The sequence below is a fragment of the Apodemus sylvaticus genome, chromosome 19 (assembly GCF_947179515.1).
Source record: "Apodemus sylvaticus chromosome 19, mApoSyl1.1, whole genome shotgun sequence".
NCBI classification, from domain to species: Eukaryota; Metazoa; Chordata; class Mammalia; order Rodentia; family Muridae; genus Apodemus; species Apodemus sylvaticus.
Genome location: NC_067490.1, coordinates 31320492 through 31335488, shown reverse-complemented (window position 1 = coordinate 31335488; position 14997 = coordinate 31320492). Strand labels below are relative to the sequence as shown.

Sequence of the window (14997 nt, the reverse complement as noted above, 5' to 3'; positions counted from 1 at the left end):
TTTCAGTAATATTTTCAGCTATGCCTAAAATGGTTTTATTTCTTCAGGACCAAAAATAGGTGGAATTAAAGCACATACATACATAATACATACATAACACTATAGAAAACAAGGGAAAACTATAACTATTTTAGCTAAATTGTACCAGGCAGATTTAATGTTTTAATTAGTTCTTTCATTTTATCTAAGAACAATAAAATGATTAAAACACTGACTGCTCTTCCAAAGGTCCTGAATTCAAACCCCAGCAACCACATGGTGGCTCATAACCATCCGTAATGAAATCTGATTACTTTTCTAAGAGACTCTTCTGGTGTGTCTCAAGATAGCTGCAGTGTACTTAGATGTAATAATAAATAAAACTTTTAAAAAAAAACATGATTTTACACTTCGTTAGAATTATGGTAATAGGATTTTTAGTTTACCAGACAGTGCTTTTATTCAAAGTTCATCAAAACCCTGCAATTTTTTTTTAACCCTTTGGCTTAAATGTTTCAAGGCAAAACATTAATTCCTTTCTCAGTGTTACTAAAGAAAATATACCGGCATTTAAATGCAAGCACTTTTCGTATCACCCTGTTCTGCCAGGCGTGGTGACTCACACCTATCACCCCCAGTACTTCAGGGAGGAGAATGAGAGACTCGAGTTCAAGTCCACTTTTAGCTACACAGTGAGTCTGAGACCAGCCTGGTCCACACACAGGGATTTCTGGGAAACAAGCCTTATTTACGCCTTATCAACAGGATCGGCAGCCTAGAGCCCTTGAACCAAACCCACTTACTATGCACCTGTGCAAATATCTTATTGAAACCCCCTCCAACTGTTACCATTTACTGAAAAGCTGCAAAACTGTCCAGTCCCCAAAACTATAAATACTTACTATCTATTCCTTTACACAGTATGTCTGTGAACCCTGACCTTAGACACACAGGATACAGGAGAATGAGCAAAATTTCTGTTGCTTTGATAATAACTCTGTGGTATTTACTTTTGTAATCTACCTCATTCACTTAGGCTTTGCAAATCAAAGGGTAAGTGAAAAACTTTACAGTTATTGGAATATCATTTCATTTTTTGTTTAAAACAAAAAAACATACTAATATATTATGGAAATATAAATCTATATAAGCCTAGTACTTAAGGGTTATCCCTGTGCTGTTTAGGGTTTTTTTTTTTAATGTGCTGTTACATTTTTGCATGCTGTCTTCAATAAAGCTAGTTTCATCCTTGAGAAAATTAAAAAAAATTATCACATCTGGGACACAAAAGATTCACGCTTATTAATTAAACTGATTTAATTAAAAATAATGAATTTTAAAAAATAATGATTCATCAGACACTACTACTTAGGTAATGTAAGGGGTTGGTTAGTACTAGAGACAGTTGTGTTCTAATTAATGGGGCATATCATACATACATACATACATACATACATATATACATATATACATACATACACACACACACATACACACATATACAGCACATCAAAAGGCAAAGACAGACAGCTGGCAATCATGAAGCTGCCCTGCTGAGTACTACATGAGGGGTACACATGAGGGGGTCAGTGCTCTCACGGCAGGTCCCTGACCCTCTCTCTGCTCTACGGAAACAAAAACCTAGAACTGGGTAGATGGGGTGAGAAAGACAAAGACTTCAGCACAGAAGTCCATATTGCTGCAGCTACTGCTACAAGGGAAACTGTTACTCCACATTTGCTGACAGGGGCGACAGTCTAAAGACCACAGCTTTAACACGACTTTCAGTTTTGAGCTGTCATAAGCTTCAGAGGAAAATGCCATTTCTGGCATTAAACATATCCATCCCCCAGTCCAGGATCAGGAAGCAGCAAACAGAAATTGATTCTAGGCATTATCCTCTAGACTCAAGAAAAATGAGTCCTGAATCCTTAGGTCCTAAAACACAACACCTATGGAAAAATTTTGAAGTCTTCTGATTCATGACAATTAGAATCCTTAATAAATCATCTTAAGAAGATTGAAACAGAGCACCACTTAAAAGACTATCCTGACTTTTGATTAGGCAAAAATCCTGGGCAAAATAGCTTCCAAATGGGAGACTGATGCCTATCTATTAGCACATCTGTCTGTGTACAGGTTAAAGACATTAGCACATGCAGAAAAGCAATGAGAACTCAGCACACACCAAGCACAGAAATACAGGCCAGTCCCTAAAACGACAGAGAGAAAACATTTTCCCTTACCATCCATTTTTTGAACCACACAGCCTTAGTATCAACTAACGCGAAAAAATAGATGGGATCCAAAATCTTCTGTGACACCAGGTGGCTTTGCTCGTGTCTGACTGACAGCAAGGACAGAGTGCTCTCCACAATCTCCTCCATATACCTTCAGTTTAGGGAAGAAGTGATTTTACAAAGTAAAAAGAAATAAAAAATGACAACAGTTAGTATATGTGAGGTCAGTGATATCCTTATCCTTATGGAATGTGAAATGTAATCTTGAGAAATTGTTTTCTATAAATGGAAGAGGTTAAAAGCCACACTCTACTCTAAAAAACTTAAGTTCTTTCTCTAAAAAAACTCAAGTTCTTTCTACTTCAATACTCAAGCCTCCAAATGTTAACTTTCAGTTTGAGACTCACAGAGGCTCTTACAACCTCATCAGAACTTTTTTAACTGAAGGGAAACATAAAATAACATTTATGAAATGTGGCCAAAGTAGCAAACATCAGGTGAATCCAGGGCCTCAACATCCCATTTTTACAATGCTTAAGGGACATAAAAACAGTATTTGGGGAGAACATCATACTAAGTGAGGTAACCCAGACTCAAAAGGTGAATCATGGTATGCTCTCACTAATAAGTGGATATTAACCTAGAAAACTGGAATACCCAAAACATAATCCACACATCAAATGAGGTACACGAAGAATGGAGGAGTGGCCCCTTATTCTGGAAAAGACTCAGTGAAGCAGTATAGGGCAAAACCAGAACGGGGAAGTGGGAAGGGTTGGGTGGGAAAACAGGGGGAGGGAAGGGGGCTTATGGGACTTTCAGGGAGTGGGGGTCCAGAAAAGGGGAAATCATTTGAAATGTAAATAAATATATCAATAAATTTATAAAAAAAATAAAGACTATATCTAATAAAAAAAAACAGTACTTGGGGAGAACCATTTATACAATTATACAAATACACCGACAAAACTGTGCTAATACCTTCTATCCTTATGGGCTTCTGTGTTGCTACAATTAACTCCATGTACAACAGCAACTTGGAGAGGAACAGGTCTATTTTAATTTACAAATTATATTTCGTCATTAAGGGAGGCCAGACCAGACGCTCAAGGCAGAAACTGGGGGAACCACAGAGGCATTGCTTACTGGCTTGCCTCAATCCTGCTCCCTCTGGCTCACTAAGCTACTTCTCTTTCACAACCCAGGCCCACGCGCCTACAGAAGTTACTGCCCCTGGCAGGCCTCCTATATCAATTTACAGTGACAAACAGACACACAGGCCAAAGTGATGGGGCGATTCCTCAGATGAGGGTGCCAATTCCTTGGTGGTCTTATTCTGTGTCAAGCTGGCAAAAAGTAAGCGGCACATTGAACTATATACATCACTGATGTCCTTCAAGTGACATTGCCCGTGCCTTACATCGCATGAATTGAGGGACTTACTTCTCTGGATGACGAATCCAAAAAGATGGAGCCTCTTTCTGATACTCATTCAGAAGGCGAACCTATAAGGAGTATTCAAAAGCTCTCAGAATAGTATAATTCTGAAATAAAGCCCTACTTTAAATAAAGTACATTGTAGTAAATGGTTACCTTTTTCAGTAAGCGGGTCACATTGGGACTGGTTATGTCCACTCCACTTGAAAGAGTAGGAAGGTGATTTTCTCTAGAAAGAAAATATAACTCCAGATATTTAGCTGAAAAGGAAAGTGAAAATATACAGTCATTGTCTTATGCAAGGCTTCTGGAAAAAGTCATTTCTTATGTGATTTTAAGTGCCTATAGGAAAACAACAATTGAAGTGACTTAATGAACATACCTAAGCTTGTATAAATCTCCTTGGTCATGTGCAATGGGGAGAGAGTAAAAGTCTGTGCATAGAACTTTAAAATCCGGTCCTGAGGAAACAAAAATAGCTCATCCTCATTTACGATCTTATATCAGTACAGATGAAACACTTTTCACATTTAAACAGAAAATCAGAAAATAAACACAAAATACACTATTCAGGAACCAGGTGAAGGACCTGTCTACTTTAAAGAGCATGTTTTCATTTATCCAAAAGTAAAATTAACCACAACTCATGGTAAAACCAAGGACAAAATGCACTGCTGTGATATCCGGCCACAGCAGGAAGTGGGAGTGGACAGCGGGAGGAAGGAAGGGTAGCTGGGTGCTGTGAAAGAAGCTGAAGGCATTAATGGGGCCATCTGACAGTGGCACAGTAGGCAACACTACGTTTGGAGACCTCACATTTCCAAATACATGATTGTTTCGTTATATGTAACTGCCTAGTCACTAGAGGAAATATACTACGCAATATTTTGAAATTTTATCACAAAATAAACTGAACAAGAAGTCAACGTAGTTTCAAACATGCCTGACACCAGCAGGCATTAAAATGGTACCTGTCGCTTCACTTTCTTTATAACCACTTAAATACCATGAGAAGCGTAATTCTACTAGTGAAATACAAGTTCCCATTAAATAAAAACAATCTTGCCTCATATTGTTTTAAGCTACATAAATAAAATTAAATGGTCTAGTTTCTATCTCCAAGGCTAATATTTTCATAGAAAATTGGACCCCAGATGGCTAATATCTTCCAATAACGCTAAGACATTCGCACTGAACAAAGGTTACCAAGTGTTTGAAGCCCATGCTTAGAATTGCAGTAACACATGAGCATCAGTCATTTTTCAACGACTCAGAACAGTTCTACAGAACAGCAATGATGCAGCTAGGAATTCAGACAAACTTAAAAAGGATGCATATTTGTCTTCTACTCTAAAATAATTTGATCCCATCTCCAATTCTTTATAACAATTGTTTGCACCTTATTACACAGTAGTATACAATGGCTGAATAAAGCAAGTTGCAATGACCAACTAGAAACTTTTAATGTGTTTAAAATAGAGATACACATTCTAAAATAAAGAAAATATAGTCAAGCATGGTTCTCTTCTATCAAATACAGGAAAAAAAATACCAGCAAACTGACAAGTGTATTTCTTCTTAGCTTTGAGATACTAAAGGTGACCCTAAAAATACTTCTTCCCCCCTCCACCTGAACTCCTCATATCAAAGTTTATATAGAAGTGTAGAGTATTCTCTGCTGGTCCTTACTTTGAACTGTGTCTAAGTACTAAGCAAGCATCTTTTTCTTTGATATAAATAACAAAATTGGTACCCAAACCTTTTCTATTCCCCAGTCTAATATACCTCCACTGATGGAAGAATGTGATTTAAAATAGACAAATGTTATCTGGATACCTTGTTTCCCCATAACTATCTGCCTACTGTCTACTCTGGTTTGAAACTCTAAAGTCCGATAGCTGAACTACTAATGAACATGATCAAATCCCTCTTGCGGGCACAGAGTGGTGAGCATCTCCTTACAGTGAACATAGGATCTGGATCGGACAGAGACGTGGTCAGCTTTTCACAGAGAGTGGTCCAGTTTTCACAGCTCAGGACGTCAGATGGGGGAGCTGAGCACAGCGTTTGTAATGCTTCATACCTCACCTACAGATTTTAAAACAACGACGATATTAACGCTAGAAGAATGCCGTTTCTCCAACACATTATTTAACAAACTACTAAAGGGTAGAGCCACCAGTAAGAATATATGTTAATGAGGCCCTTTAAGAATCAGACAAGCATTTATAAGATGACTCCTGCGAATACTTTTTCATAACCTAAGTAATAAATAAGAAAACAAAAGATAAGTTATAGGTAAGTCTGAAACAATCAGCATACCAAAGACTGTGTTACAGCTCGAGAAATGGATGGTGGCTGAATCGGAATTACTGAACTGCATCTTCCAGTGGCCTCCTCCCAGATGTTCCCCACTCTCATAAGCTCCCATTGGAGCAGCTCCAGATTGCCAGCTTTAATTCTAGCACAGTGTACACACAGCCCCTGGAAAAGCATTCCCATGACAGCCTCCCTGAACAGCTCCCACGGAACAATCTGAGCAAACATTTTCATTTTTCTCCTGGACCATATTTTCTGACCTTCCAGCCACTGAAGGAGAAAAACTAATTCAGCAGTGAAATGCAAAATTGAATTTCTGTATTCCCCCAGAAAGGCTTCTTCTAATCAGACAACTCGGAATCCAATCAGAATTCACCCAAGACACTATGACCCAAGGGACATGAGTGGAGATGTCTCCACTTCAGTAGAGCACGGCTTCCTCCGCACGCTCATGACTGCAGAAAGGCAATACTGCAAGGCCAGGCAGGCTTCGACTCAAAGTCTAGTCATTTGAAACAATTGAAGACCAGTGAGTGACAGGAAGAGACATCAGAGACAAGAGCATACTCCTCCATCACAGACTCAGCTGTTTCTGATGTGGAGGAATATGGGATGCTTGAAAATATCTATAAAGCCCCATTGAGGGAAAAGTCCTAATCACACCTGTGGCACGGGGATTAGGGGGATTGGAAAGGGGAGTCTGAAAAATCAGGAGCTTCAATATTAAATAATTTCTCATTTAAAGTTAACTACTAGAACAACATCCCATTAAAAATTCACTACTTGAACAAAGATAGGTTTCTGAACAAGAATATATTTACAAGTAATCAATTTAAATTGAATACAAAATTTTAATATATAAAAATAGCTTAAATAGTCTCATATCCAGTTTCTTTTAACACTTTTTACTAATAATTAAGAAAATAAGGCAGAATTTAACATATCAAAAGTAAAACATTCTCTGATCTTTTAGATTCCAACTGGATAAATAATAACTATTCATTTAAACAGAAACATTTCTGAAAAGTAACTCATTTGAAAAACTGAGACTAAATGACATGCCTAAAAATATAGCAAACGATATGCCCAAATGTCAGGACATATAAAAGGTCTAAACACCTTCAGCCAAGACCTCTCTACATGACCAAGGAGTGGACCAATAAATGCGTCTCTAAGCCCCAATATTGAAAAATAAAATGCAGGGAGAAAAGGTTGATGCAGAGGCCATAGCTGGACAGGATACTGAGAACAGTGACAGTTGAGGGGTCATCCCGACACGAAACCTTTGTCCCATCTGTGTAAGGCTTGGGAGTCATCACAGAAGTGAGGGCCAGAAGGCGGGAAGAAAAGCTGGGCTGTGGAAAGAGAGCTGTATCTTCTAATCGAGACACGGTCTTGGCAATCCTGGCCTCTGCAAGACCAGTCCTGCCCTCGGTCAGCTCTGGATGGGAGAGGAGCTCATGGGACCCGTGTTACTTATTGAAATATTGCCAAATAACAGATCCTGGTAGAAGGAAAGGCATGGTACCCAGTTTTGTACCCACTGCTGAGTACCCTTTTCACTATACCCTTCTGGGGACTGACAAACACAGATTTTTAATTTTAGTTGCAATCTTACGAGTTTTTCCTGCTGGGGAAATTTCTGTTTTCACCTATTCTTGTGCTTTTCTATATTTTTGAAATCTCAGTCCACCTTTTATCTGCTAGCTTTGGTAATAGTTGTTTCTACCAATCAACAACTTAAAAGCCAAACATATTCACTGGACTTTAGAGTATTTATGTGGCTCTGGTCCCAGAAATTCACTCAAATACATAATAGCTCAAACAAGTCTCTTATTATTTCTCTTACTAACATATTTCTAAAAATAAAGCCATATTAAATCCCTCTTAACAAATTATAAGTTCATTTTTCCATGAAATATGCAAAATAATTAGGAACACAGAATAAGCAGTTATCACTTTTTTTTAAATCATTACAAATCCTACTATAGTTTCTCATTTAAACTGATTTTCTAATAAAGCAAAATGTCAATAATTACTAGTTCCTGAAAGCTCTTGAAATCTGAACAGAGATAATTTAATACAATTACTCTTCTAAAGTCTTTTTTTCTTTTTTAATGGTTTTCATTATTTTATTTACTATTCGCTCAGTCACTGTGTGAACGTGGGCGCAGACGTGTGCGGCAGCATGCAGGAAGGTCAGAGGACTTGCAGGAATCAGGCTCTCTGTCTTCCATTTGGGTCCGCGGGGCTGAACTCAGACCATCAAGCTCGGTGACGGGTACCTCATTCGCTGAGCCATCTTGCTCGCCCAAGATGTGTGTGTGTGTGTTTTTTTCTACTAATTGCTCAAAGTTTCAAGAATAAAAGTTGGTCAGACATTTGTCAAATACAAAATATCAGTTGCAAAGAGAAAAGTTAGTGAGATATATTATATAGCACAATGCGTGTATATAATGTTTTCCAATTCTAAAAAAAAAACTGGTCTGGAAAGATTGTGGGCCACTCAAAATCAAAATGTTCAAAAGGCTAAGTATGGGTGGTAATATATATATATATATATACACACGCTCTCTAGCTCAACCTAATAACTACCCAGGATACACAAATTTCAGGACATTATACATGATAATATACCACATTATCTATTAAAAATGATCATTAAGTAGATGCTCAGATTTTCTGAAAACAAACAAGCACTGAGTTTTCTTAACAATAAAATACTGAATGGAGACAGCTATGTAAACAACCACACTTAGTGTTACCGCTTTCAAACTGCAGCGGGGGAAACAAATGGAGCATGTGTGTTCCTTGAACCAAATAAATCTCTAAAGAAATTCTTCCTGGGGGTGTGAGGACCTAGGTTCACATCCCCTGGACCCAGATAAATATCTAGGCAGGGGGATGCACATCTGGAACACTAGCACTGGGGGATGGTATAGCAGAGATGGAAGAACCCCAGTGCTCACAGGCCAGCCTATGCCTGCCACCGGTGAGCACCAGGCTGCGAAGGTGTTGTCCTCTACTGTCTATTATAATGCTACCTGGAGGCCCCAAAACCTGGCTGCCCCAGAGACAGGAGACACTCCTCACAAGCGCTTGCCCTCAAGTTATTTCTGATTGGTAAATAAAGGTAACAACAACCAGTAGCTGTGCAGAACAGACATAGGTGGGGTTTACATTTCTCTAGGGCTTTGGAGTTGGAGAACTACAAGGGGGAAGAAGGTGATTGGCGGAGAAACTGCCATAGGTCAGGTGAGTTCAGGAGAGCATGGCTCTGAGGGCTGGACAGTTAGTCAGGAGCAGCCCAGATGAAACAGGAAGGGATGACTTGGGGCTACTGATAGAAAAGCAGAGTTTAATAGCTTAGGGGGTAGAGATGTGCCCTGCTTTCGTGCTGATTAAGGTTTATTATAAATATTTAGGCTGTGTGTGTTTTATCCAGGAACTAAATGGTCCTGGGGGTGGGGGGTGGGGGTAAAAGGCCCCAAGACCTGATTTAAATAATTATGACACCACCAGGCTCAGAGAAGACCCTGTCTCTAAATAAATAAAAAGATGATAGATAGATAGATAGATAGATAGATAGATAGATAGACAGATACATACATACATACATACATATATACATACATACACCAACCAATGAATGAACGAATAAACCAGTGGATGAACAAATAAATAAACCAATGGATGAATGAAGTGATAAGCAATAGAGGATGACAATTGATACTGACCCCTGGATTTCGTACATAAACACAAACACACACACACAAGAACATACACACACATGAACACATGTGCACACATGGATACACATGAAGTAAAGAAAGAAGTGAGTGGGCAAGCAGGCACACAAGCAAGATACAAGTATCCATTTCAGATGGAAAAAGTAACCGAGGTTACCAACCCAGAACTACGTATAATAAACGCCTAGCATCTAACCTCCTAAAAAGAAATGACAAAAACAAACAAACAAACAAATAAATAAAACTCAATCAACCACACAAACAAAAACCCCAACCCAGCTACTACTGGGGACCTAGCCTATAGGTGCATCCTGTTTGATAGTCATCCTTCAAGCTTACCTCTTTAGGTTGCCCAGGATCCAACTGATCTAAAATCAATTGTAGCTTCCCTTGACAAAATTTGTAACTCTGTAATGGAACAAACAGAACAAATACTTATTTAGTAGACTTCCAGCAGGACACCATAAATGACTGCTGACACAACTGCAGGTACACAGTCATTCGGAACAAGGGAAACATGATCTATTTTGACTTGAAGAAACTCCTAACTTTTGTTTACCACAGTATTATAGTCAGAACTGAAATTATGTAACAGAATACCATACCTTCCTGTACATGTTTACTGCACAACATAATGTACAGAACCTTGTGAGACTCAAAAGCCATTTAAAAACACACACACTGCGTACCCAGAAATGTGATATGTATGAAACAAATTTAGCAAACAGCAAACACAGAAATGCAGAAACATCTAAGAACACTACTGAGACCCTTCTGTGTGACCCTGGACTTCCCTTCACCTCTGTACTTGGTAAAATTGTCCAAAAAAATAATAGCTTCCATCTAGAGAAAGGCTATTGCTCACCCACGGGCTCCTCTAGAGATCTGCACACCTGCCCACTTTCCACTGAGACCTTACCTCAGAAACAACCCTTCTGGAAGAAACATCCCCTGATGACAGGACGGTCTGTCTTCACCCTGCACCACCCTCCTCCACACGCTGCTCTACTGATAGTATAACATGGTCACTGACAGTTCCTAGTGGGCCGAAGTATTTCCCTTACTACACAGAGGTCTGGGCCTTGTTCTTTATCATGTTAGCAAACCCATACCTAAAGGAGTGCCCAATTACAGGGCTAAGTGTCCAACTACAGGGTTAAATACTCAGTCTTTTGTTTGAAGAAAAATTACTCCAAAGCTAGGCTCTGTCTTATTGTCTTTCTCTTGGGGACAATGAGAAAGAACAGGCCTAGTTGCCCCATGACACGAAAGGCCAAATGAACTTACTATTTCATATCAGACAACATAAGTTTTATTTCAAAACAGGGGCTAGGAATACGAGTCAGACTTACTTTTTTCTTTTCTAAAGGATCTGAGTTGGGTTCGTGGAGATCACAACTGTCAACAACTCCAGTTCTAGAAATTCAAAGTCTCCCAGTCACCATAGGTGTGCACTCACACACACACACACACACACACACACAGTATATACTCATACAAACAAACATATATACACATAAAATAAATCTTTATAAATTACTAGAAAAGACTTTAAGATGTCCCATCTTGCTCATTTTAAAACTGTATAATTTAGCTGTAGAAAAGGCTATACATATTATTTAATTTAATTTTAAAATTAATTGTTTTATTTCATATGTATAAGTATCTTGCCTATGTCTGGGTGACACAGTGCCTGAATAGATCAGAAGATGCATCAGATTCCCTGAAATTGGAGTTACAGATGGTTATGAGTTACTATTTAGGCACTACTGTTTTTAAAAGACATGAAAACAGAGCCCAAACTTAGAATTTCAATTTTATTACAATTAAGTAACTAAGATTATGAAAGATAATAATGGAATATACACAGGTATACAGGAAAGCAACTATCTTGCTTAGTGAAAAAATACTTAAAGATAAATAACTTGTAGAAGTCATACAGATGACACATACAAACACCTTTATAAGTATACATTTGAATGTGCACAACATACACATGCACATATATATGGATATGAAAATATATGCACTAAAGCATATGCTTATATTACTCATTATACATACTCATTCAATTAACAGATGATGCTTCTTCTGCCATGCTCTTCCATCTCTCTTGTAATTGATTTATGCTGCCATTTCTACCATATGATTTTTACAGATTGTTATCAGTCTACAAATGTCTTACCTACAAGCTCATTAGAAAGATTTAAAAAAATCAAAAGAGCATGCTTGTTAGGTTTTATCAACATGACACAAGCAGAGAAAAGCTAGTTTCCTATCCTGGGAGGAGGAGACCTCAGTTACAGAATTCCTCCATCAAAATGGCCAATGGGCACAGCTATGGTGCATTTTTTTGATCAATACTTGATATGGGCAGTCTCAGCAAAGCAAACATGCAGACAGGAAGCAGCTTTTCTCCATGGTTCCTGATTCTGTTGCTGCTTGGGTTTCTATCCTGACTTTCCAGAATGATGAACTATGATTGAGGCGTGTTAAGCAAATAGACATTTTTCTCCCCAAATTGTTTTTGGTCAAGAAAGCAAACAAGGACAAACCATGTCATGGATGCAGGACAGGGGTTGTATTTGGAGTTCTACGCCCTGGCTCCTCCTTCTCGCTGCCTCAGCCTTGACTCCCAGCTCTCTTCCTCAGTCCTGGTATCACCTCACAGCATCACAGTATCCATGAGCTAATCGAGCACTTTGCTTTATCATTATTAAACTTTGAAAATGTTTCAGATAAATCTTATATTTTTCTGTTAACTGTATAATAAAATATGAAGTAACTGCTTTTCACCTACAACAGCCTATTTAAGAAAAAACCTGAAAACATAATTCACTGATACCCGCATGAATCCATTCTTATCTACAATACAGTTACAGGTTCCAGAACAGCGGTGACAAATGGTGAGCGAGCAATTACTTGAACGTTCTGTTACACTTGCTGAGACAAGCAGCATTATGCTAAGTAACAGTCAATTAAAAAGATAATCCTTAGTTCTTAACAGAACTCATCTCTTTTAAGTGGCTGCTGCAACAAGACTTCATGTTCTAGTCTCTTTATTTCTAACATCCCTCCCAGACACTGAAATCGCTAACCGTATAGTTTATGGAACTCTCATGGCTCACCAACACTGTAGTTCCTCAACTTTCTCCTTTGTCACTACTACTCTCTCATCCATCTCTCATGCTGGTTTGCATGGGGAAATGGCCTCCATAGGCTCATATATATGAATGCTTGATCCCCAGTTGAAACTATTTGGGAAGGGTTAGTGGGTGTGACCTTGTTAGAGGAGGTGTGTCACTGGGGGTGGGCTTTGAGGTTTGATAAGTCCACACACAGCCCTGTTTATGGATCAAAACATGAGCTCTCAGCTACTGCTCCAGAGACTTGACTACCTGTCAGCTACCATTATCCCTGCCATGGTGGCCATAGGTCCTAACCTGTTGGAACCATGATCACCAAATTAAACAATTTCTTTTATAAATTACCTTCATCATCGTGTCTCATTACAACAATACGCAACTAAGACACCACAATTAAAAATCTTTCATCTCTGTTTCTTCAGAAGACATTCCATGGCCAGGCAGCACTTGATAAACTCCCTGTCTAGCCAAAGCTGGAATTCCTTATCCTCCTGAATCCACTTACAAACTACTGGGACCACAGGCATGTGCTACCACCTACGGTTCAGCCTCATTGCCTTTAGCATCCTGTGATCATTCATTTTAGCTAATTAATTTTCCTTTCTGCTTTGAGATTTACCCAACCCAAAGAACCTAATGGGCAAGGTGGCATACATATATAAAGTCAGGAATGCTGGACCCATGCAGCAGGTTTGGGAGTTCAAGGTCAGCTACACTACAAAATCCTTACTAGAAACTAAGTTAGTTAATTAACTTAATAAATTCATTAATTAAAAGGTGACAATAAAAATAAGACATCAAAGCCCCTAATATCTCCTCTAACAATTATGCCTCTACTCACATTAAAAGCATTAGCTACCTCAACTGTCACTTACTTGTCTACAATTAAACTTCACAGATGATTCATACTGTGTTAGTTCCAACACCTTTCTATCGGGAGAATGTGGCATTTTTTCGCTACTTGTCATCTTAGTAGCATCTGATTTTGAAAAAAACTAACTTAACCATGTCTCCACATCTGAGTCTCTACATCTGAGAATCTACCAAATTCAAGGTACTGCTATCAGAGCTAATAAACCACAGCTACAACTTTTGTTCTGATACTGTTTGCGCCAACTATTAGACTCCACCAATGAAGTTGATGAATCCTTCTCTATTTACTACTACCAAGCCTCCTCAGTCCAAATTCTCATTGTTTCTTTTAATGACAGCGACAGCCTTCCAACTTGTCTCCTGACAACTGTGCCCCACCATGCTCTGACACCTACAACACAGTGGAAGTCTTCCTGAAAGCACTATTCTATAAAACCTTGAAACGATTTCCCTTTGCTGCACACATATAACACAACTTAGCCACAGAGTGTAATTTGTCGCCAATATTTACTCAGCATTCCGGTTTTATAGCTGGGATCTATAAATAATGATTAAAGCATAACCTTTGCCTTCACTTTACAATCTGGTTTTCATCAACCATTCCAAACGACTCCCCCCAAACCTTCTATAAATCTTTCAGATAAAATACCAAGAGAGGCTCATATATACCACTAGTCTAATCTGACTTAAAGCTGACCTACATTATATTAAGAACTGTTTTTGTGTTGTTGCTTATTATTGGATAAATATAAATAGTTACAGCATCTAATTAGAATATACTTAACTAGAGCATGTAAAGTGTTGATGTTAGTACATATTTGCTGGCTTTTCAGTGGTTCTAAATACTGCCTGGATGGAAAAGCCCATGAGGGTGTTAAGCAGTAACTGTGGCTTAATCTGGGAAGCACCACTTGGATCTGTTGTAGGTAACAGATGTGACCATGACAACATAAGAAGCTTCCAGAAAGAATTAAGCCATAATTGCATGTGTTAAAGCAGAAACTAAAGAAATCACTTCTAAGCCTAATATAAAGGAGAAAAGCAAGAACAAAAGATGGACAAAACTGATTTTGAATTTATGTATTTACAGAAGTTTATAGTAACTGCCACCTGTTGTTCTTACATACCCTTGCATTGCTACCTTAAATAATGCTTCATCTTTGTCCTAATTATTTTTACTGTCACACTGACACAACCTGGAGTCCTCTGAGAAAAGTGAACCTCACTTGAAGAATTGCCTCCGTCAGACTGATC

General features: G+C 38.5%; 1 protein-coding gene across 1 annotated transcript in view; it reads right to left on the bottom strand.

Moving 5' to 3' along the window:
* Tbc1d32 (TBC1 domain family member 32) overlaps window positions 1-14997 on the bottom strand; it is a 200223-nt gene that overhangs the window by 162229 nt on the left and 22997 nt on the right. Inside the window, exons 4-9 of the mRNA XM_052163596.1 lie at window positions 10064-10132; window positions 5619-5744; window positions 4039-4117; window positions 3813-3916; window positions 3663-3724; window positions 2226-2370 (exon numbers count right to left, since the gene is read on the bottom strand). Coding sequence (XP_052019556.1) covers window positions 2226-2370; window positions 3663-3724; window positions 3813-3916; window positions 4039-4117; window positions 5619-5744; window positions 10064-10132 — 585 coding nt within the window. The remainder of the gene's footprint in view (window positions 1-2225; window positions 2371-3662; window positions 3725-3812; window positions 3917-4038; window positions 4118-5618; window positions 5745-10063; window positions 10133-14997) is intronic.